Consider the following 24,256-nt stretch of genomic DNA (forward strand, 5'->3'; position numbering starts at 1 on the left):
ATGTGTAAGGAAGGTTATTATAACTAAAGATTGTCCCGGGCATCGCTGCTGGCTTACCAATTCTGGACGAATTCACTGACTCCTTGATCAATGGAAAAATATATCATACAAACCAAGGCATATAAAAAAAAACAATTGCGACTGCAACGCGACAGCAAGGCTCTGTATATTCGTGGTGATAGGAGTATACAAACACACTCAGCATAGATGCCTTCATAAATGTGCCAAATCTTTTCTTTAATAAGACGTCTGAAAAAACGAAATGCTTACAAAACGTTTTGTGTTTCTTCCACTTTCAGCGTCTCTGTGTTCGGTTCTCTCAGCCATTAGTGAGAAAAGGCCAGAATTTCAACTGGTTTAGGAAAGAAGGATGCAGCGAAACGCCTTATTAAATTTGTGCTTTCCGTTTCCACGCCCGCCGGCACCGCCGCCGCTGGTCGAAATCTACACGGCGCACACCTCTGCATTAACGTGAACCAAGCACGGAGCGAGATGCGGGTCAGGGATGCCACCTGGGGGAGCAAAGCTCAACCAGTCGAACACAGAGCTACTATTGCAGTAACCAAGCGTTTTCCCATTAGAGTAAATTTTCGCCTGTGGCGTAATGGTGAACACGTTGCCTTCCTGTGTGTCTTTTCTCCCGACAAGAACACCCATTAAATACAAGAACGTGTACATAAGGCAACGTGGTTTGTGGAAGCGTCAAAAGACGTTGCTACCTGCGTCCTGACGGTGGCATTATGTAAACCCCAATGCGCATATCGGGATATCGGACAGGATAAAACTCTAATGTATCTGCGTCAAGCCGCTCCTCCTTTCTTTTTTGCTTGTTGGCCTCGACGGCCACAGAGCATGATGTCCTTATGACTGCTAGGCATCCCCATCAACCGGCTCGATCCATATGCACCATTGCTCAAGTTGCTGTTGACCGATTAAAATGAGACATAGGCTCCATGCAGTGAACAGGTGGCGCCACTGGACAGCACGGTGCCGCGCAGCTCAGCGCCGCCTGTGGTGAGCGGCGCGACACGGGGAAGGTGCGGAGGCGGCGAAATTTGAACTTCGCGCACATGTCGCGGAAACGGAAGGACGGAAAAAAACTTTATTGAGAAAGGATCTGCGAGGTTTCCAGCCCGGGCTCAGGCCACCCGGGCATTTTGTGCGGTGAGCCATAGCATTTCCACCGCTGCCCGGGCCCGCTGGATAGCCAATAGTTGGTCGTCTACTTCCGAGCTAGTCAGAGCGCTTATCCATCGCTGCTCGAGAAGGTCCGGTTCTATGTTTTCCTCCACAAATATTGATGTGATCTATCTGCACTACCATAAGATGTGTGCCGTATCTGCGTGTTCGTGCTTCCAGAGCCTGCAGCTCACGTCTGGGCATTGTGTTGAATTTACTCTGTTTAAATGGACTGGGTTTCGGAACATTCTGATTTGCAACCATTTCCAATGTGTTTCTTGAGACCTGCCGAGTTGTCTGTGGGGTTGTGGCTACGCTTCTCTTTGTTTAAGCTGAACGTATATCCTTGATTCACCGGTTTGTTTGTTTGTTTGTTTGTGTGTGTGTGTGTGTGTGTGTGTGTGTGCGTGTGTGTGTGTGTGTGTGTGCACCTTAAGGTGCAAGCGTGCTCCTCAGTGATGTCGCAAATACTTTTTGCTGGTTTAGGCATAACAAAGAAATAGGAGAGTACTTTTGTGCTGCAATGGCGCTTGAGACAACACATGAATGACGTCGCCAAGGGCCACACAGCCGCGAACGCCCTGACGGAGCATCACGAACTAACCGGACACATCATTGACTGGGACTCGGCAGCCATCATCGCAAAAGAAAAACACATATCGGCTCGTTTGCTTTTAGAATCATTTCACATCCAATCAACTACACACACGATAAACAGGACGCGGGGTAATTTTCCCGAGATATACACCCGAACACTGCGCCACCTCACCCATAAATAGCCGCGCGCCCATAATTACATCTTCATTGTGATCAAGGGACCCGTACGGGGCCAAAACGACGGTTCTTTATTTTTATTTTTATTTCATTCTTGGCGAGTGCACGTTTTTTGGCACCACTAAATATACTGCATTATACCTTGAAATAGTAAAAGACTGAACAGCATGGTTTCGCGGCTTCTTACGGTTGCTACAACGGCCGCCGTACGAAACAAACACAATGAGATGAATCACGTCATCCTCCCAGACGGGTGCGGGTCTTCCGGCAAGATTTTTTTTTTGCTCGTCTTTCTGTTCTATTATTGAACATTTCACCACGGAGAATTAGAGAACGTAGAGTTTTGGTGGAATCCTCGATTCTAAGTCTAAACTGACTTAGGCGTTCTTTTTTAGGGTCTAATAAGACACTAAATGTTTGATGAAGGTTTTTGACCAATTATTTGCTTGTTGATTGCTGTTACGTCTTACCACCACAAAGGCTTTAATTAGACGTTTGCCACGAAGCAAACACCCACCCTTCCATCAGCGCCTATCCAGACGTCAACGCAGCGTGGACAGCGACTGTTGACGGTTCCACAAAAGGCCACAACCCCCATCACTACGTCACAGCCTGACAGCCGCGACCATCAAATGCTACCGAACAATGAGTGCGACCTGGGATTCGCAGGTTGCTATCCGGCTGCTTGTTCCATACCATCGGGCTTGGGAGGCAGGGTTACTGCAGAGAGTTGCAAGCATGGGCGTGGTATATCGCAACAGATTCGACGATTGTGATTTGCTGCTAGACAGTCTTCAGATTCCCAAGTCGACTTGCTTAGGGAAGACGACGATAATAAAAGCGGAGACTTTTCGAGCAAGGGGCAGACTGGCCTGATGTAAATTCGGACGTTTAAATTGCTCCTGGATGGAGTGGGCTTCTGTGACTGAAGCCATTTAACTAAGCCAAGAAACCCGTTTTCCTTCATTCCTACAACCGTCGATGGGCTTGGTGGCTTCCTTGCCCTAAAGCCACCCTAAGCCGCAACAATACCTTAGTAAAGCAATGAACGGTGCTAGTTGATGGATGCTTATGATAGCATTGCCCTTAGTGCTCTACCGACGGAAGAGCTAATGAACGAACATATAAACGAACAAGGCGTGGATGTACTATCGTCAGCAATATGTGCGGGAACACAGGAGCCCGCGTCAGATAGCTTCGAACCCTGCTATGGGCGATACGTAGCGGCCGCCGCCGGAAACGAAGTGGAAAGGAGGACGCTATTCTAATAACTGTTGTCACTCACACCATGCGTCTCTTTATACAATGCGCGGAACTTCCCATCGCCAGCCCACATTGATAAAGCTGTTTTATATTGGGGTTTCTGATAACTTGGTGAACTGAAGCGTGGCCAATAGCAACACTGCTTTAAAGCGTAAACATTCGAGAGCTACTTCTCTCGGAAATCTGTCCCTCAGTCTGGAACGCGTGACACGATGCGCTCCACAAGATATGCATGCCGTCCTATGGGGGCATATCTGAATATACCTGGCGCTAAATACAGTAACGAGTGTCTAAGAGCTGCCCTCTAAAAATAGCATGAGAAAAAATTTACTCGCTTTAGGTTGCTGTGCACGCAACCAACTTATCGTCTGTCGGCGGCCAGTGTAATGCCGTAAGCTTCCATTTTCGACAAACGCAGACATGGTGGGGGTGCAAGCAGTTAGTGCCATAGCGTCATCTTGCCCTCTGTTCTTGACAGCGCCATCCGCATATCGCTCTAAGTTTCGAGGTAATTCAAGTTATTTCGAGGCTATTGCCACACGTTCGCGCGTTCGCGCTCATATTGCTCACGATAGTACTTGGCTCAATGGCTGTTCTTATGCTTGCGTAATACATGGAGAATGCAGTTAAATGGCCTCTTCCCATGTCCGATTGCAAACATGGATAGGATGTTCAGGGATAAACTATAGATAGAGGACGTGTTTACAAGGCAAGGCGCACAACGCTACAGCAGTGGTGGGGCTAGCGCTTGCACACGCAATAACCACAACAGCGTCGTCGTCGTCGTCCAAACACCACGACAGGATCGCCGCCCGTGACATTTCCCGGTACCGGCAGAAAGGCCGTCCCGGTGCAATTGGGGCTCATGTCGAGAGTGATGCGCTTTAGGGCGCGAGACACGGACTATGTCACTCGTGATCTTTGCAGACCTTGGCGTAGGACTTAGCGTAGCGATCTCATAGGCCACGTTAGTGACCTTGCGTACGATGCGGAGGGACAAGCATAACGTAATAGATGTTTTCTTGTATGGGACAAAGAGACGTGACGGTATACCCACAGCAAGACGAACGATCCTGGAGGGTAGTTCAGTTCCCGCCGGTGACAAACACATTTCTGATTACACTGCGAAAGCGATGAGCCATCACGGTAACCCTGGCTGGCGATGTCAGCACGGACAAGAGCATCACACATATAGGCAGTGGATGCATCTGCGGGGGCACACGTGTTGCGCATGCAAGCACACACATGTGGATTTGATTGTTGACGCGATCATGCACATCGTGGTATTGTAATCTTCGTGAAAGAAACATTTGCTTTTTCGTTTGCAGGTAATTGTATGTGTGAGGTACGAAACACCATCTACTGTATTTATTTAATTTTTATCTTCTTTTTGAATTTGCACAATTAGGTGTTTTCTCTTTGCAGCGATGGTGTTAACATCTAGTTGGTATGCACCTCTCACAGCGCGTTCTCACAAAGAAAGACCATTCTGCGATTGAAGGGAAACGTCCATACAATCTTTAGTATCACGCATGCAACCTGAAGTGCAGCATTCGCTTCAAGAAAGAACAAGTCAAACATAACATAATGGATGATAACGCGCTCCTGATAACAATTCGAAGCACGTAACGCTTCCAGGATAGGTTTCGCGCTAAAGATCAGTGTTGCGCATTCTGCCGCGGCAACGGCAGCTTGCGACGTGGGGAGTGACGTCACGGGCCTTCTATATACATAAAAACAGCGCACCAAGGTATTTCAATATTTTTGCTGCATCACTTCGGTTAGGCAACGCATAGATGGGACTTTCGATTAACAGCGTGAACAGTAGGACCGGCATAGGGCAAACCGAAAGCCACTAGGTAGACGATCATCAGCGGCACTCTGTGCATCGGTTTTACGTCGATGATGATCGGCGAGTAGGCCCTCTTTCGCCGCATCGTCCTTTCTTCGCGTTGTGCTCTTCTATCCTCCTCGGTAGTGGTCTAATTCCCGTGCGTCTACTACAGCAACAACATCCCCGCGGGCGCAGGCCACCATGGACAGCTCAGTTCCGTATCCTTCAATTCCCGTTACACACGCCGATTAGCACTACAAAGGTCAACTGCTTCTACTTTTTTATGTTTCATGTTTCATGCATGTTTCAGACAATTTTGTCTTGCGCCAGGTCTAGCCATGGAGCAGCTATTTAGTCTGTACCCGTGCCATTGTCTTCAGCATTAAGGTGAACCAAGCACGGTGTAAGATGCCGGTTGGTGGTGCCACCTGGTGAAGCAAAGCTCAACCAGAGAAACACAGAGCTATTGTTGCAGTGATTGAGTGTGTTCTTTTTCGCTGCTAGCGAAAATTGACAATCGCGTAACCGAGGGCACGTTGCCTTTCTAAATGACTTTTTTTTTCTAACAAGCACACTCATTATTGACGAAAACGTGTCCATAAGGCAATGTGGTTAGTGAACGCGTCACAAGGTGTTGCTACCAGCGTCTTGAAGCCGATATTTGCGCAAACGCCATTGCGGATTTCAGAATACTGAACAGTCTAAAACTCTAATATCTCTCTGCGTCAAGCCGCGCTTTTTTTTTCTTGTTTCCATGGCTGCCCACGGAGCATACTCTCCTCCTTACTGCTAGGCTTCTCCATCGACCACTCGAAGCATACGCAACATTATTTATGTTCCTGCTGGCCGATTAAAATGACACATATCCACGAGGGTCGATTGGCAAGTCTTTTCTTTGGAACCAACACAGAAGAATAAACCCCTTAAATGGAGTTTTAAAAACAGTGCTGTTCTAAGTCGAGCCTTCGCCGTCCGTTGTTCGTTGTCACGCAGGGGGGAAGGTCCCAGAGCTCCTCACCAACTACTATATCCTCCTGCTTGTCATTCTCTTCCTCTTCTTTCACTTGCAGCGTTCTGCGTTACAGTTACAATATACATAGATATATCATAACAACGGTTTAGCTTACGACAACCAGCTTCGCTCATTTTACAGCTTTAACTGCGTGTAACTGGCTTTACTTTTATTGATAACTTACAGTAACACCCCGCTAATGTTAACTACATTCATTGCCCTTTGTTGCCTTTTTAATATGACGTACCCAAAAGCAGGCACTGGCCAAGGTTTGAACTGTACGCATTATGAAATGACCAAGTGTCCGCTAGCTTTATCTCAAGTATTACCAACATTTAGAAAGCACCTAAATAATTGTAATGGGAAAAGGCCCATCAGTTTGGCAACCCTAAAAAGAACGACGAAATGTGTTTGTAGTGGGGGAAGAAGGTATTTCGAAAGCGAGACGAAAGTTATTTTCGGGCTCAACCCATAGTTGCTTCCACTACACTTCGTTTAAGTATACACCAGATGCTGTTTCTTCTTTTTTTATTTTTCCATCCCAATAGAATGTTTATTAAGTAGTACATGGCAGGTGGCATAATTATCCTGTTTGATACAGATTGTTGGATGAAGTTGATAGTTATAGCATTAAAAACCACAGTAAAGAATACCTTAATTAAGAAAGTTTCAAATTTAGCATCAGCTAAATACTCCTGGCACATGCTGTGACAGATGAGCTGAAGACGATGAGTTTGTATTTGGACAAATTTTGATGCGATACCCGTCACTTTTCAACTGGGAACTTGTGAATTCCAGTCATATTCAATGAGTAATAACTGCGAGTAACAGTAATTGGACAAGTCTTCGCTGATCGCCAGCTTCTCGTGCCCGGCTGCCCCTAAGGAACGAAGAGGACGTGAGACTGAGCGAGCCTGGCCTGCGCGTGCTCTCCAACGGTCGCCGAACAGCAGCTTCCAGCAGCGCTCTCCGCTCTCCACAATTCGCCATGGGTAAGAGTCCACCGTGTTTGCCCTCATGCGTCCCTCACCACAATAGCTGCAGATATTGAGCTTACAGTCCCCTGGAAAGCAGCGCGTAGAGATCTGTCGAGGCTAACGAGGAACTGCTGACGTGTTGACTTCTTCCTACAGCCCTCCAGCTATGTCTGACAGGAAGGAAAAGGCGCAATGCCAAAATAAGTCAGGAGCTTCAGCGGACCAAACTGAATATATTATTTTTTGTAAGCTAAATGATCTCACGGAACCAAATAGCACTAGCGAGAAAATGGGTCAGTTCGAGCGGTTTTCGCAGGGGTTATTCATGCGACACTCAGCTCGCCGATTTCACTAATGATATATTTTCCGAATTTAACGAAGGATTCCAAGTTGACGCAGTGTTTCTTCACTTCTCTAAAGCCTTTGATTGCGTTCCTCATCACAGGCTTCTAATGAAATTGGCACATTTAAATATTTATCCCAACGTTCTTGCATGGATTAAAGATTTCCTCTCCAAAAGACAACAATTCTCCTGTGCTATTGGCTGTAACTCTTCTTCTGTTCCTTTAACAGCTGGAGTCCCCCAGGGCAGCGTACTCGGTCCCCTACTTTTCTTAATTTTTATTAATGATCTACCTAAATGTGTGTCATCTCGAATTCGAACATTCGTAGATGATAGTGTTATATATAGTAATATTAGTAATGACGCTGACAGACTTTTCTTACAAACTGATCTTGATGCGGTGATCGCTACGTGCTCCTCGTAGTTAATGTCTTTAAATGCGTCTAAAAGCAAGGTAACGTCATTTACCAATCATTACACTCGACTTTCTACCACCTACTTTCTTAAAAATGCTACAGTACAACTTGCGCCAAGTTACAAGTATCTTGGCAGTACCATATTAGCACCATCTTAGCATCAGCTGAATGAGCACTCGGTCTTCTTAATAATAATATTTGGGGTTTTACGTGCCAAAACCACTTTCTGATTATGAGGCACGCCGTAGTGGAGGATTCCGGAAATTTTGACCACCTGGTGTTCTTTAACGTGCACCTAAATCTAAGCACCCGGGTGTTTTCGCATTTCGCCCCCCATCGAAATGCGGCCGCCGTGGCCGAGATTTGATCCCCGGACCTCGTGCTCAGCAGCCCAACAACATAGCCACTGAGCAACCACGGCGGGTGATCGGTCTTCTTAAGCGTAACCTCAAGCACGCGACTTCACACTTAAAAAAACTTGCTTATATCACGCTGATCCGCCCCAAAATTTATTATGCTTCTGCCATATGGGATCCCGATCAGGCATACATAATCAACAACATTGAATCTCTGCAACACCGTGCGGTTCGCTTCATCTTTTGCGATTATTCACGCTTCACCAGCGTCACATCGTTAAAACAACGTGCCTTGCTGCAATCATTTTCCTGTCGACGCCAGTTTGCTCGCCTAACCTTATTTTATAAACTTTATCAAAATTCCACGCTTTCCGAGGACTTCTTTTCACCACCCCCTGCAGTTTTTTCGCGCCGTGACGACGCTAACAAAGTAAACGCATAATGTGCCGCTCATCGCTCTACGCAAAATCATTTCCTTCTCCCACAATAATATAATAATAATAAGCTACTGAAGTTAACTTTTCATCTTTCCAAACCTTGTTGCAAGAAAACGGTTAGTGGTAGCAGATCATTACTTAATATTATATGCACATATTAGCATATGTAAAATGTTCTTGTGTTTTCATGACTAAGTGCATATACGCCTTGTGCACATCTATTTATTTTATGTACCTTGTGCGTGGGTGCTTATTTCATGTAGTTTTATTTCTTGTGTATATTTCATGTTTGAGCCCCCCCACCCCCTATGTAATATCCTCGCGTGAGGGCCCTTAGGGGTAATCTAAATAAATAAATAGATAAATAAATAAATAAATAAATAAATAATTAAATAAATAAATGTATAAATGAAATACTTAGGGATACTAGAGACCAGCTGGCCAGTAGATGCCTAGCCCTGCTCGACTACAAGCGCAATAGCCACTCCCATTGTTGTTTTAGCAAGCATGACCTTCGGCGCAAAAGCCACCTGTCACGAGAGTATTCGCTGAAAATAATGCCTTCAGAAGAACAACAAAAAAAGTGGATTCCGTGTTCACGTGCGAACCGGTGCTGCTACACGAAGGTATTTGAGATGCATCTTTGAGTGTTAAAATAAGTCTTATGCAAACGTAACGCTAATGCTGGAAGTGTACCGAATGACGTCACTGGAATATAAATCTACGTAAACTGAACGGTATCGGTGCAAAAGCAGCGCAGTGTTTAGTCAAAGGTAACGCCATCTCACACATGTAACAGATCAAAGAAATGTGCCGCCTTCGGCGTACCCTATTTCCTCAATTTTCTGTTGCAAATTTCTCTGTTTCCTAGCACTTCTGTGTTTATGTTCCGGTGCATGCATAGTGCCAGATACCCATCCTGGGTCATTCACCGAGAATGGGCACACACACCCCATGTGAGATGCCATGTTCCAAGTAGTCGGTCGACCAAGTTGTCTATTCGGTCACATACTCAGTGTGTCTTGCCAAGTCGCACAATCAGTTGTCAACTCGGATATATAGAACTCGCAAAGTGCGATGAAGAGACAAACATTTTCCTTGAAATAATAAACTAGAGAGTGTAATATATACATATACCATAGTGAACTATCCACACAGTATGTTTTTAGCCTCACGTTATGTCAGACATGGGTCTATGTGGTAGCGTAAACATAGGCTGTAGTGCGATGGATTTGACTAGTCCGTTTGATGCAGAACTTTAATAGATAGGAAAAAAAATGCATACGACAGAGAGATTTAAGCGCTTCCTGGCAGCTGAATGTTTTGTTGTGCACCTTGGAGGTCACATACCAAGCTTTTCCTTTTTCGAGGGAAGTAAAAATATTTGACCATTGTTTGTGATATGCAGCAGAAATAGACTCCTTAAGCTAGATTAATCGAAGAGGTGAACATTTCTGTCACAACTGCTTGTACTGCATGTACTGCAAGTACTGTTGTAAATGCATGTACTGCTAGACAACAAAATTGTGCTTTTTACCTAACTGTTTTATTTATAGCAGGTGACTTGACAAGGCATAGACATCTGGAACGAATTCTGATGATGACACCTGTTTCAAGATATGCGTTTCCAAAATTTGGGACGAAATACATTGATCTGACTATTATTTTTCGTGCTTTAATGCAAAAAAGTGCAATTCGCCAAAAAAAATATTGTGGAAGAGCAGTTCATTTTTACCACATAATTGGCACCACTTATGTCACTAGTCTGTTCCAAATTTTGCTCCATTTCGGTGGTTCTTTAGAACTAAGAGTTCACAAATTGCAAGGCCCGCACCAATGCTTATAGTAAACAGGTAGACTATTGAAATTGCATTAATTTCAAATTAAGTCAACCTGATTCCTTGTGCAAGTAATGACTGCCTTATCAAGTAATGCTTGCGCATTTAGCTGATTTTTGCTACATACACGAGCAATGTTTTTATATATAAGTTTATATAATATTCTGCCAACTCTATACGACAGCCTGGTCAGTGAACAGGGATTGTAGGCTCAAAGAAAGGTGAAAGCAGCAGTAGTAGTTCTCCCTCGTCAAGGGGGCAATAAGGATCGTCTCGTCTGTTTCACCATTAAATTCGCTTTCTAAATCGTAATGTTATTCTTACTTATTTTGGCGAATATTTCACTCAAGTTGTCTAAACTTTCACCTGTTCTCTTTGTGTTCTAGCGGAATCAACGATGACCGAAGCGTCCCATTCAGGTAAGTGCGGGGAATTATTACTGTCATTGCTATAAGCGAATCCGGAAAGATTTGGGAATCCATGGCCGAATTCTCAACTCATCATTCGTACGTGCTACTTACCAGCTGCCAGTGCGTAACCATTGCTTTTCCCTAGTAACTCTTAAAACATGAATGCCGGGGTTTATCTGCCAAAAGCACGCTGTGAATATGAGGCCTGCCGTTAGTGCGCGGCTATGGATCCATTTCGACCGCCTGGGCATTGTTAGCGTGCTTCCAATATACGGTACACGTAGGTTGTTGACGTTATACGCCCGCATCAGAAGGCGGCCGCGCGACCGGGATTAGCACCGGCACTCTCGTGCTGAGCAGCGCAGCGCCGAAGGCGCTAAGCAACCACGATGGTTTCCGCACTAACTGTTCAAGGGAAAGTGAGCCGCTTTGACAGTCCGCCATCAGCGTTCCCCACAGAAGCCGCCTTTGGCCGACAACGACTATACCTGATCCATGGCCTTGTGTCTAGGACGCTCGGCTGGAATGGATCAGCGAGGTAGAGGCGTCAGCCTGCTGCCGGCGGTTAGCGGCGACCTGTTTAGGTACCGGCGTGCTTGTGAATTACATTGATTGGCACGAAATGGATTCTATAAACTATCATTTGGTAGCACGCCCGGAGGCTCGCTTGGAGCCCGCAGTCACGCAAGGTGCTTACGTTTCGGGCTCGGGAGGCCCCATACGCCATTCCAAAACTCTCTCAAAGGGCCCCTCGCCAGGCCTGGTCATTTTGAGCTTGCTTTGAGACATCTTGAGCTGACAAGCGCAGAGCATACACTGCGCGATAACGATCGTGTCTGCAAAGTATTACATCGCTAGGGCCGCGAAAGATATGTGATTTCAAACCGAACGCAGTTCCCCCTTCTCCTCGCGGCCGCCGCCTTCCAAGCTGGAGGATGACGTACGCGTGCTAGTGCGCCTGGCTACACGATGTTTACACTGTGACGTCGCTTGTGGTGACACCTTACCTGGAGAATTATTCAAGGCAACATCTGTGATTTGTACAATATGTCACTTGAATAGACGAATTAAAGATAATAGAAATAGCGAAACGCACAATTCAAATGTTTGCACATGTTTATTTTGTTTCGCAACGCAGCAAGCAGAAATTTTCATAGAATAATTACTAAACGGAGCACTTGCGCTACTGTCTACGGGAGCTGCAATGAGAGTAGTTGTGCAAACATCGGAAATAGGGGAAATACCTGGATATGCCTAAATTTCATCATACTGGCTTGAAACAGCTTTCTGACTTCGTAAAGTCGTAATTTTAGACAATTTACCACCTAATAAATAATTAAATAGGCATTATTTAAATTCTTCGAAGGCAACTAGGGTTCGAACACAGGACCTCTAGCACAAGCCTGATATTAAAACCATTAAGCCATGGACGCACGCGTCGATAGGCGATGTGAAACACCCTAATGAATTTATCGCGGGCATGCCAGTGCCTTGAGACACACGGCGCGTTTCAATTAGGCCACCTCGACATGCTCAGTCGTTCCAATGAGTAGCGATTGTGCGTGTTCGCAGCGCCTTCTGTATTTCGAAGGGCTTTGATTGCTCTGAAATTTACGACAATGTAGACGTATAAAGCGTAATATACAAAGCCACAAGAACGCCTGATTCCACAAGGGCGAAGATCAGAGAAGTCCATGTGCTTCCCATCATTCCCATGGTAGGTCAACTGCAACGCAGGAGTTCCCTCTAGTACATTGCAGGAAATTTTACGCCAGCATGGGAGATGTACTTCCGTTTCGTCAGCTTGTTCTCCCGTCGTGCAGTTGCATGAGCAGACACCCAAACTGTCCTTTTCTACTGTGTCCCAGTGTGGGATCATGCTCTGTGAACCGTTTGTGTCTGCCTGACTATTCACGTAGCACTGGCTTACACCGCTCGTCAAGTGTCCTCATGCACTGCGCGCGAAATCATGCGCTGCGCGAAATGCGACAATCATAACGGCTCGCGCGCAACACCGTCAGCGGATTGGGCCGCGCCGCAAGAAAGCGGGGATAAACAAAAAATGAAGTCGAAGTCCGTGACCTATGCGTCACGCGATCCTCGAGGTCCAGTATGGGAGAACGCAGGGAAGGAATTTTGCTTGCGGAGGCTAGACGGGCGAGTGGAGAGAATGTCTCGCTTGGCAGTGCAGCTTGTCTCCTGAAATCATAGGTTTAAGGCACTGAAATATTTATATTTCGGCTACTAATGAGCAGATTTCAAGAATGTTTGCGGCAGAACAGTCCTTAGAGCACACGTAACAACTTCCACCATATAAGTAAAATTCCATATGGGGTCTGGTGGCGGGCCTTTTAAAGCCATGTTTGGATTCTTTACTGTAGCAAGTCATGGCCCAGTGGAGGCACCTGACAAAAAGTGCAGACTGCAGGTTTAGCAAACTTTAGCTTTGGTGTAATTTTGGGCCGTTTACGCATGGAAGCACACTAAACTGCTACGATTACGCTATACGCATTGAGACCTTTAGAAAAGCGTTCTATATTGTGGTGAGCCATTGCGTACCTCCTCCTCTGCCAGGTGGCTGAGTGAGTAGGACGTCGAGCGACTTTATTAAGCATTGCCAAAAATGTGAAAAACCCCAAATGCAGTGGCACCCCATAAAGTATACAGTGTGTCCCAGGCAACTCGGTCCAAGCTAAGTTTAAAAAAAAGAAAATACAAGGAGATATGTACGAAAGTTCGCGCGAAAGATTTCGCAGCATTCGCCCATTCCCGGGCATAATTTTATTATCTTTAAGAGCACAAGTAGATGGGTGACGGCGTGTTTCCAAAACAACTTGTCCTCAGCCGACGTGATGGCACGCTACGCACGCAGAGGTAGCCAGAAAGGCTCTCATCCAGACCATGCTAAAAGCTCTGAGAATGGCTTCCACTCGCAGTCAAAACAAATTCGTGGGTGCGAAGCCTGTTTTCAGTTTTTCAGAAGGCAGAATTTTCAAGTTCCTTGTTTTTGAGCCCCTCGGCGCTATCCTCTGCGTGTTCTGCCGGCGCAAGCAACCCGCTCCTTTGTTATCATTCTTGGCAATAGCTAGTAGAGTTTCCGACAAGCGTCAATACCGAAAGATAAGCGTTGCGGAGCCATAGAAAACATCCCAAACTTGTCCCACTAACATTCATGACACGCCAGATTGACTGTCACCTCGGCCGAGCTGCTTTTTGCTAACTGCGTCACAAAGCTAGATGCGGCGAATGTGCCTAAACGTATCGCCAAAGGCAAGACACCTCATTACGACAATGTTTGGGGTCAGAAAAGGCGTCACGACCTTGTCACAGTAAGATTTGTTACGCGCGAAACTAACCCCGTCACACAACCAAGAAGTTTCTCGCTAACTGCATCACAAACCCAGTTGCGGCGGGTGGGCCCGAAATCTGCCAAAATAATTTACAATGACGTTGTGGCCCGTAGAAAGAGTCCCAAACATCTCCCAGTACGAGTGATTACGTCAAATTAACTATGCCAGCACGGCCAAGATGTGTTTCACTAACTGCTTCACCTGTCTCGGTTCCGTGGCATAAAAGTCTAAATTGCTCGAACTGCGTCGCAGACTGTCAAAAAAACTTCTAACCTTGTGGTATTCCAGTAGTGAAATGGTGCCGTGTTGAAGTGCAGAAGGAACGGAAGAATACGCCGGTAACCCAATAAGCACGATACATAAAAAAGAAGAAAAAAAGGACAAGATAGACAGGTTGTCAAGCAGGCGAACTTTACACGCACAGCCGGCCGCGCTCGCTTCGGTGGCGTAACTGGCGTTGGACGCATGAATCTGGCGCGTCTGGGGTGATGTTAGCTTGTCGCGCTACGTAACGCAACAAAAAAGCTTGCAGAGTATAAGTTCATTACTCCTTGCTGGATAAAATAAAAGTGTCCATGAGCCATTCTACTTTCTGAAGGTGGATGACCAATGATGCTGTTCCCATCGGCGTTCAGCTTCGGAAGATATGTGCCCGCACATGCGCGTACACATAACCGTTCGTCATCCAGAAACGTGGAACCACACCTTCAAGCAAAGTGCACGCGTTGTACGGAACCGAGCGACGTTACACTTCATCAGCGTCTCCTTCGAAGCTCGCCAACGTTCTCGCCGGCAAAGCACCGCGTCAGCACAACCACCGCCTTCTGCCGTCGCTCTTCCGACCGTATTCTATTGATCTCCGAGAGGTCATTATCGAACTATAGGCGATCACATACTCGGCAGCTTGATCCGATGCTGTCATAGAGAAAATCTCTTTGGAACCGTGAGGAGACACCGTCGCATTCCAGCAGCGCGCCCTCTTGGTGTCCACGTCTCTTTGTAGCATTCTCGGCGTCGCGGAATTTGTCGTCGCCTCTAGCTCATCGCTTAGGTACCACAGCGCGGGCACGCTGTTATTCTCGGGGTTGGCACGACGTACACGGTCTCCCCATCGCAGCTCTTGCTGTCGCTCCTCGTAGACACGCTGCTCTTCAGGCGTACGGATCCCGAGAGCCCTTCCCATAGCAACGGTGCGGTGAAATGGCACGGAAAGTTACCCGTTGTCGCAGGCACGTACCCAGGATTTTTTTTCGGGGGGGGCCCACCACCTCCATCATCATCATCATCATCATCATCATCATCATCATCATCACCACCACCAGCCTGTTTTATGTCCACTGCAGGACGAAGGCCTCTCCCTGCGATCTCCAATTACCCCTGTCCTGCGCCAACCGATTCCATCTAGCGCCCGCGAATTTCCTAATTTCATCGCTCCAGCTAGTGTTTTGTCGTCCTCGATTGCGTTTCCCTTCTCTTGGTACCCATTCTGTAACCCTTATGGTCCAACGGTTATCTAACCGGCGCTATACATGACCTGCCCAGCTACATTTTTTTCCTCTTGATGTCAATTAGAATATCGTCTATACCCGTTCGCTCTCTGATCCAAACCACTCTCTTTCTCTCTTAACGTTATGCCTCTTGATGTCAATTAGAATATCGTCTATACCCGTTCGCTCTCTGATCCAAACCACTCTCTTTCTCTCTTAACGTTATGCCTAGCAATCTTCGTTCGATCGCTCTTTGCGTGGTCCTTAACTTGTTCTCAAGTCTCTGCCCCATATGCACTGGCAAAATGCACTGGGAAATGCACTGGCAAATGCATTGGCACTGGACATATTCCACTGGCAAAATGCACTGATTGCACACCTTACTTTTCAATAATAATGGTAAGCTTCCAGTCAGGAGCTGGCAATGTCTGCCGTATGCAATCCAACCTATTTTTATTCTTCTGTGAATTTCCTTCTCATGATCAGGGTTCCCTCTGATTAATTGACCTAGGTAAACATACTCCTTAAAAGTCTCTAGTGGCCGACTGGCCATCCTGATCTCTTGTTCCTTTGCCCGGCTAATTATCATTATCTTCATCTTCTGCATAATAATATTCAACCCCACTCTTACACTCTCTCTGTTAAGGTCTCCAATCATTTGTTGTAACTCGTCTGCATTGTTGTTGAATAGAACAATGTCATCGGCAAACCAAAGGTTGCTGAGATATTTGCCGTCGATCTTTACTCCTAAGCCTTCCCAGTTTAATAGCTTGAATTCTTCTAAGCAAGTAGAAAATATCTTTGGAGAAATTGTGTCTCCCTGTCTGACCCCTTTCTCTATAGGTATATCCCTGCTTTTCTTGTGTAGAATTAAGGTAGCTGTAGATCGATATTCTAACGCGAAAGACGAGTCAGTAAGACGAGAAACTATTTACAGATTATATTTACAACGGTAATTGATGCGCTGACCGGTTAGATTCACAGCGCGAGCCCAGTTCGTTCTTCCTCCTCTTTTCTGAAATGATGGCGCCCACGCGCCTCGTTCAGACAAACAAATACCTCACGCATGTAGCAATAATTTCCAAGCTTTTTACGTAAGCGTTCTGTACTCCTTGATTACGTAGTGCCTCTGTGATTGCTGGTATCTCTGCTGAATCAAATGCCTTTTCGTAATCTATATAAGCCACATAGAGAGGCTTATTGTACTCTGCAGATTTCGCGATAACCTGATTGATGACATGGATGTGATCCATTGTAAAGTATCTCTTCCTGAAGCCAGCCTGTTCCCTTGGTTGACAAAATCCAGTGTCAACCTTATTCTATTGGAGATTATTTTGGTAAATATTTTATATAATACTGGGAGCAAGTTATTGGTCCCATAATTGTTCAATTCTTTAACGTCTCCTTTTTTTGCGAATTAGTATAATGTCTGCATTCTTCCAGTTTTCTGGGACCCTTGCAGTCGATAGACACTTCGTATAAAGAGCCGCCAGTTTTCCAAGCATCATGTCTCCTCCATCTTTGATTAAATCGACTGTTATCCCACCTTATCCTCCCGCTCTTCATCGTTTCATGTCTTGCAGGGCCCTTCTGACCTCATCGCTAGTTATAGGAGAGTTTCTGTATCCTGTTCATTACTGTTTCTATGAGAACTATCGTGACTCCTCTGGGTACTGTATACAGGTCAGCTTAGAATTTTTCCGCTGCTTTTACGTTATCTTCGATATTGCTGATGATATTATCCTTCTTATCTTTTAGTGCATACATCATGGTTTGTCCTATGCCAGGTTTCTTTTTTACTGATTTCAGGCTGCGTTCATTTTTTACGGCTTCTTCAGTCTTTCTCCTGTTATAGTTTCGAATATCAGTTATTTTCGCCTTGTTGATCAGTTTTGACAGTTCCACTAATTGCGTAACGCTATGCGGCCGCCAGTCCCATACAACCGCGTTGAGCGCAGGACTCTGCGATTCTAGACGTACTGCGCTCACCGCGAAAGGTTAGAAAAACACCCACATAAGCACAGCAGAGAAGTGGCTACGTGAGGCAGTTCGACCGATAACTGTGGAAGCGTCATTCAAAACAATTGTTCTCCACTTCCGGCGGCGTTTTTTCTCTACTTCCTTTTTAAATAAAAAGATGTTGATCCATAAATATTCTCATAAACATCGGTTAACTTTTTTATTATTCGCTTTTGCTTGCAGTTTGGTTGTTGCCTTGGCTCTCTCCCTTAGTAGAACGCTTAATTTCTCAACTCCTTGCGATTTTTCTTTCCAGCTGCCAATTTTGCAGGAAAAGTGCTATACAGTTAGGGAAAAACAGACGAGGTAACGGGCGACAGTCATCTTGCTTATCTGTTTAAGGGTTATTGCAGGGTTCCATGATGGACGCTCTTTCACATTATTTTATTTCCCACCTTATCTAACCCATATCACGTCTGTATGGTTCCCGACATCTGCCAGCGTCGCGGCGAGCCGTAACTCAAGGAAATAATGAAGCAAGGGGATAAGTTAAACGAAATTGGCGTTTTCTCCGGCCGCAACTCGTTCCATGAGAGTACAGGCCAGCTGAGTAACAGCCGCATCCCTCTCCTGGTCCCAGGATCAGCCTAAACAAAGAAGGTTGAACTAACAAAAGCAACAGCTATGCGCGTGGCGGTTGAATAGATGGTGACAACTGAACGCATCTCGCGTTAATCACGCGGGTGCGGAATCTAGGAGAAAACTGTCCTTCACATTACAAGAGATGGCGATAACTACCGCCATCTAAAAGGAGTGAAAAAGGCAGCATAATGCTGACCGATGATCAGCTGCGAAGTCTCAACATTGATCTGGCGGCGCTTTAGGAATGTGTGAGGAGTGGTGGCGTGGGTGGGGAGGGAGGGGGGGGGGGGTATGCCACTATATTTCGGGGGGGGCCCGGGCCCCCCCGGGCCCCCCCCTGGGTACGTGCCTGCGTTGTCGCCTTATCAGGCGCACCCTACGTCACGCACTACCTCATACATTGACAGAGAGACAGCTGCAACGTAGCGCCGTATTAGACATAGGTGGCCGTTAAACCTAGCTATAACGTGAGCGGCGATATGCGTTAGCTTTCGTTGTTGGCTCTTCCACTCCTATGTTTTAGGGGAGAGAATTTAGCGGAGAGTGTTTCCGCCTGGATGCCATGAAATTCCGGACCCTTGCCATAGACAACTTCGCTGTGAAAAGAAAACCTTGTCCGCATGTTAATTTCACATTCTTTTTCATGATTGTGTCAGCTAACGGATGGGGCGAATACTAGGCGTGACTTGTAATCGGTTGCCAGTTTTCACCGAGTGTCCCCTCTCGTTAAAATTTTCTCCGTGGAGCCAGTACGATTTTTGGCTTAGGAGCGGCGAGGGGTAACAGGAGCAATGCAGCGGCATTGTTTCGTGCTTGGCGTCCTGGCACGCCAGTAAGCCCGACGATACTCATTCAATGCTACGAGATGCCAAGATAGACAATGACAGCTTTTCCACTCACTTCTGGAGAGAAGAGTGAGCGCCGATGCTCTTATCTCCAAATCAACGGTATGGAGGACCTTGAGCATCCGCAACGTATGTTCTTGTCACATCCATCTGCATCAGACACTTGAGGCCGGACACTTCCAATCACAGATGGACTATTGGGGAGAACGAACGAAGCTTGGAATTTCTTGCACAAGATAGTCTGGACAAACGAGGCGAGCCATTCGCGGGACGGCAATGTAAAAAATTGCGTAGTTCTCGTTACTGGAGTGACAGAGACTCCAGGATAAAGCGCCCCTAGAAACAGTGTGTCACTGTTTTGTGCTCAATTTACAACGGAAATCCCCTGAAACACTTTTGGAGCACCCGACAGCAGAGCGCACGATAGGTGTTGCTGTGCGCTCGTGTCTCATTTTTCTTCTCCTTTTGCTCCACAAACTTGAAAGTCCGAAAAAGTAACTAGGTGTGATGTTCCGAGCCGGAACTATTTTTAGCATGATGCTTTCGAATGCGATGCAGAATGTAGTCTAAATTTTCGAAATTATGGAGGCAATTCGTTAGTTAGGTAATAATTTTCACTAGTAAACTAAGTGTTGTTAACAATAAAATTTACCAATCAGCACGGCACTATACTAAGAAAACTCCATGGGTCGCATCTTTGTGACACGTTGAATTATTATTATTTTTAAGCAGCTTGCCCCAAGTGACCTGGGACACACTGTACAGAAATAAACGCATTTTCGAGACAATGGCGGCGCCTTAGGCATTCAGTGTCATAACAAATGGCACACCTGAATAAAAATACCTTAATGCGGCCGAAACGTGGCTTTCAGTGGAAGCTTACAGTACACGAATATCTCCATTTAGGTTTCTCATTAAGAGCATAAAACAAGGCATAATTCCGAACCATGCGGGACACCTCGGTGCTTTGGCGCGTTGTTACGCAAACAACCCTAAACACGCGGGGTCCGCAACCCTAAATCTAAAACATAGCGTGTCTCCGTAACCCGCAAAGCTCTTGATAGCTCATTCAGTGCATGTCGATTTTGGGACTCCCTATACAGGGTGTTCGGCGAACACTACAAAAAAAAAAATTAATAGCCTGTGGCAGATAGCAAAATTGTTGTCTATAAGCTGGTCTACACAATGACATGCACATTACTTCCACAAATATCTGACGTGCATAATCAAATAATTTACAAAAATTAATAAGTTAACATTTTAGCTAATAAACTTAGGGCACTTATTTCAATTTACGAATTCTAGCGTATGAGAGTGCAAGGCATTTCCACTTGAAAGAAATATTGTGGATGACACCATTTACGATATATGCGCCGTGAAATTTGCAGCAAGAATTCACTGTCGATCCACTTACTTTCTTAACCAATTGTCGTTTTATGCATTCAAGCACAAAAACAACTGAACGCCAATGCAATATTCCCCAAACTTTGGGAATAGATATCTCGAAACTGGTGTCCTCCTCAGAATTCATTCCAAGTGAATCTTCCTTGCGAACATCCTGTCAAGAATTTGTAAATTGCAATATGCGCACAATGTAATTGCTTACAACGTAATTAGTAAATTTTTGGTAAATAGCAGATTATGCGTTTCTGTTTTTGGTGCAAGTAATGTCCACTTCTTCGAGTAGACCAGCTTATAGACTAGAATTTTGATATCTGCCACAGCTACCTTATGTTTTTTTTTGATAAGAGTGCTGAAATACCCGCTATTGCGTCCAAGATAGGTCCACCTATCGAAACGTTGGCCAGCCTGTCTGAGGTACTTCAACCCTGTTTTAAAAAAGTTTATACCACAGTGTGCCATTCCATCTGCCAGCCCCTTTCTTGTTTTTGGACCGCTATTGCGCAGGTAAGGGCTTCAGATTGCGCAAGGGCAAGACAACATTGCAAACACCATGTGTCGCTTGAAGAAGACGCGTGTGTGTATCACAATACTAGCACATCTAAGCATGAGAGCTTTGGGTTTAGTAGGAAAATGTAAAGTGGAGCTTGGAAGCAGCGTAGAAATGTTTCCGGCACTCCCGTTGCTACCATACATTATGCTCACTTCACATTGTTTGTTATTATTTATTTATCATTGTTTTTTTCATTTCAGAGACGTCAACCGCGAGTGGTGAGTTCTTTTACATAAGGCTTTTCCATGCTCTGGCTATGCTCCATATAATGGTGCGATTTTTCTTCTTTTTCTTGCCCCACCCCCCTCTTAATTTATGATGTAGACCTGCTGCAACTGCACAAAGCACTTTAGACAATTTTCTTGGTCCATGAAAATTGTCAAAAGGTCCCGAACAATTGTAACATCATGGGAAAATATGTAACATCATGGGAAACGAGGATAGTATTTAACAATTATTCATAAAGTCGAGGCAATGCGCATGCGAAAAAAATGAATTGTGAGGTGACATGTGCCTAAACCGTGATAACTTTATAAGGCATGCTGCAGTGGGGCACTCCGGAATAATTTTGAGAACCTGGGGTTCATTAACATTCACCCTAATGTATGTACATGGGCGATTTTTGCAATTCGCTTCTATCAAACTGCGGATGTCGTGTCCGGGATTAGATTTGACTCCAAAGCCACTAAGCAACCACGGCGTGTGATGGACATGCCTGCTCTTGTAATTTGGTACATCGAGGAAAGTCGCAAGCGGATTTGCACATCACATATAATACTTTCTGCCGTCTACACTGTAGAGTTTTGTAGAAAAAGGTCAGGAAACGCTTTCTAATAACTTTGGGCGAATAATTGATGGCGCAGCTGAAAGCCTTCGACTGTAACATAAAACGTAATGGTTCTGTTCGGCTTGACCACTATTTTGTGTATAATTTACGATTCAAACAGACGAAATTCCAGAAGTCAGAAAGGTGCCAGTCCTGAAACGTAATAGATGATCAGAGGGCCTCTTTTGGTGCAATGTGTAGCTTCAGTTAAAAAAGAAAACCGTTATGCGAAAGGGGCAACGCAGCATGTGCATGTAATGACTTCCGTGACAAGGTAATGTCCGAGCGTGCAACGTTTCTTATTTTCCTCGATATGATGTACCTACACCATTGGTCGCAGTCGGAATAGCATGCGCTGGTGACCAAGCACTTTTGAAATGGTCGCTCTCCCAATCCTGCCTTCACAGCAGCGTGTGACGAAGGCAGATTGACAATTCCTAAACTCCAAATACCCGCATAAACGACTTTAGTATTGCTTAACATAACCTGTGTCAAGGAATCTGGATAGCTTGTAAGTGCGTGGTCTCTATGTCATAATTTTTGGTCTATTCATTTAGGGTAGCAAAGCAGCATTTCTTTCGTTGCTGGTCTGCTACCCATTTTCTTTTCAATCAAATCTCTCTTCCTTTGTTTTAAAATCTCCTCTAGATCGGCGTTAATTCATACGCTCGGAACAAGATCACTCGCTCAGCATATTCGTTAACCAAAATGAACGTGGAGACATAATCATGGCCTTTTATTATTTTTTTTAACAAAGTCACTTGTTTTTTTTTTCTTGTCGCAGGCGTATGCTGCGCCAAACTACCTAAAATCCTTTTCTCTTTCTCTTTCAAGGCATGAGCGAGTAAGTGATACCTCTTATTTACTTTCTTTAATTTTTCTTTCGTTTACTCTAATGTCACCTGCACCAAAGCAGTGGCGCAGCGTTAAAAAAAGAAAGTCACAGTACTTACTAACATGCGGCTTCCATCAGATTGGCCGAGATGTGTGAGCATATATTTTAGGAACAGCATCTGTTCTTTATTTCTGTGTCTGTTTACGTGTTGTTCCTGCAAATGCACTGACCGTAAAAGCAACAACAACAAAAAAGAAAAGCCAGATGCTACTAGCCACAGCTTGTAACGGTAAGGTAAGTACACGTTATTGACAAGCTAATAACTAGGATCAGCCACCAATTGTAAAACCAAATAAGTTTTAGTAACGCAGCTGAATTATTATTGTCACGAGTGCGCTGGTGTTCACTTTGTGTGCTAGTGCAGCTGCCGGCTCATAATTACGTGGCTTAAGACTACAAGCCTATTCGAACATAGGAAATCGAAAACCGCATTCTCACATATTGCATCATATTCATTAATGTAGTAATTAGTATTACATAATGATCAAGGCTGAAGTTCACGCTCCATGTGACATATGTAAGTGTGACATAACAATTTTATGACGATGATTAAAGCGTGAGAGAGCGGTTTGTAATGCTTTCGGATAACTAATGTCAAAAATTTCTTGCGGATGAATCAGAGAGGTTATTTTTTATGCGAAAGCATTACATACTTCATTGGGCGAAAGTCCGTAGGCGTCTGCGTGATCGAAAGATTAAGCCATAAATGGCGGACGGCGCAAGAGTGAAAAATGCCGGCAAAATCCACGCCCTGTGGGCATCTGCGTTTTGCGAAGCAGTGTGTGGGGAACCTGCTAAGTTAACAAAATTACAATGAGGCCACCAAGACGTAGGCGGGAGTTTCCTGACCTACATGACACATGTCGTGACATTCAAGTGATTTACTATCATTTATGTTCATCGTACACTCTTGTCATTCTATGACAATTCTGGTACATAGCAAGACGTATGCGGCTGTTTGATGCGAGCTACATGAAACACGTCAAGACATTCATGGGATGACCTATCATTTATGCTGGCCATACACTCCGGTCATACTATGCCAATTTTGATTAATAAAGGAAAATGATACATCCACCTAATCATAGCAGTTGCTACAAGGGAAACTAATACGGGTTCCTCGAACGGAAAGCCTCGCAGTTGAAACATTCGTCCTGGTCCAGGACTCCAACCCGGCGCCATCGCCTTTCCGGGGCAGCCCCTCTACCATCTGAGCTGACCAGGAGGCTAGCAGGTCGCAATGCGAAGTCGAACTTCGTAGCAATTGCTACGATTGGGTGGATGTCTCATTTTCCCTTTATTAATTGCTTGTCTCCAACTCGCGAGTTTCCGCAGAACTATTACGCTGTACCAATTCTGGTACATAACAACTTAACGAGACAACCATAAGAGCACCAAGATGTAGGCCACTGTCTGATGACCTACACGACATACGTGTCATGATATTCATTGCATGACC

The 24,256-nt window shown here is 45.3% G+C and overlaps 1 protein-coding gene across 1 annotated transcript in view; it reads left to right on the top strand.

The window, feature by feature from the left end:
- Positions 1-22,723: 22,723 nt before the first annotated feature.
- LOC139047986 (uncharacterized) overlaps positions 22,724-24,256 on the top strand; it is a 40,780-nt gene continuing 39,247 nt past the window's right edge. The window contains exon 1 of the mRNA XM_070522225.1: positions 22,724-22,746. Coding sequence (XP_070378326.1) covers positions 22,739-22,746 — 8 coding nt within the window. The 5' untranslated portion in view covers positions 22,724-22,738. The remainder of the gene's footprint in view (positions 22,747-24,256) is intronic.

This window comes from Dermacentor albipictus, chromosome 7 (assembly GCF_038994185.2).
Source record: "Dermacentor albipictus isolate Rhodes 1998 colony chromosome 7, USDA_Dalb.pri_finalv2, whole genome shotgun sequence".
NCBI lineage: Eukaryota > Metazoa > Arthropoda > Arachnida > Ixodida > Ixodidae > Dermacentor > Dermacentor albipictus.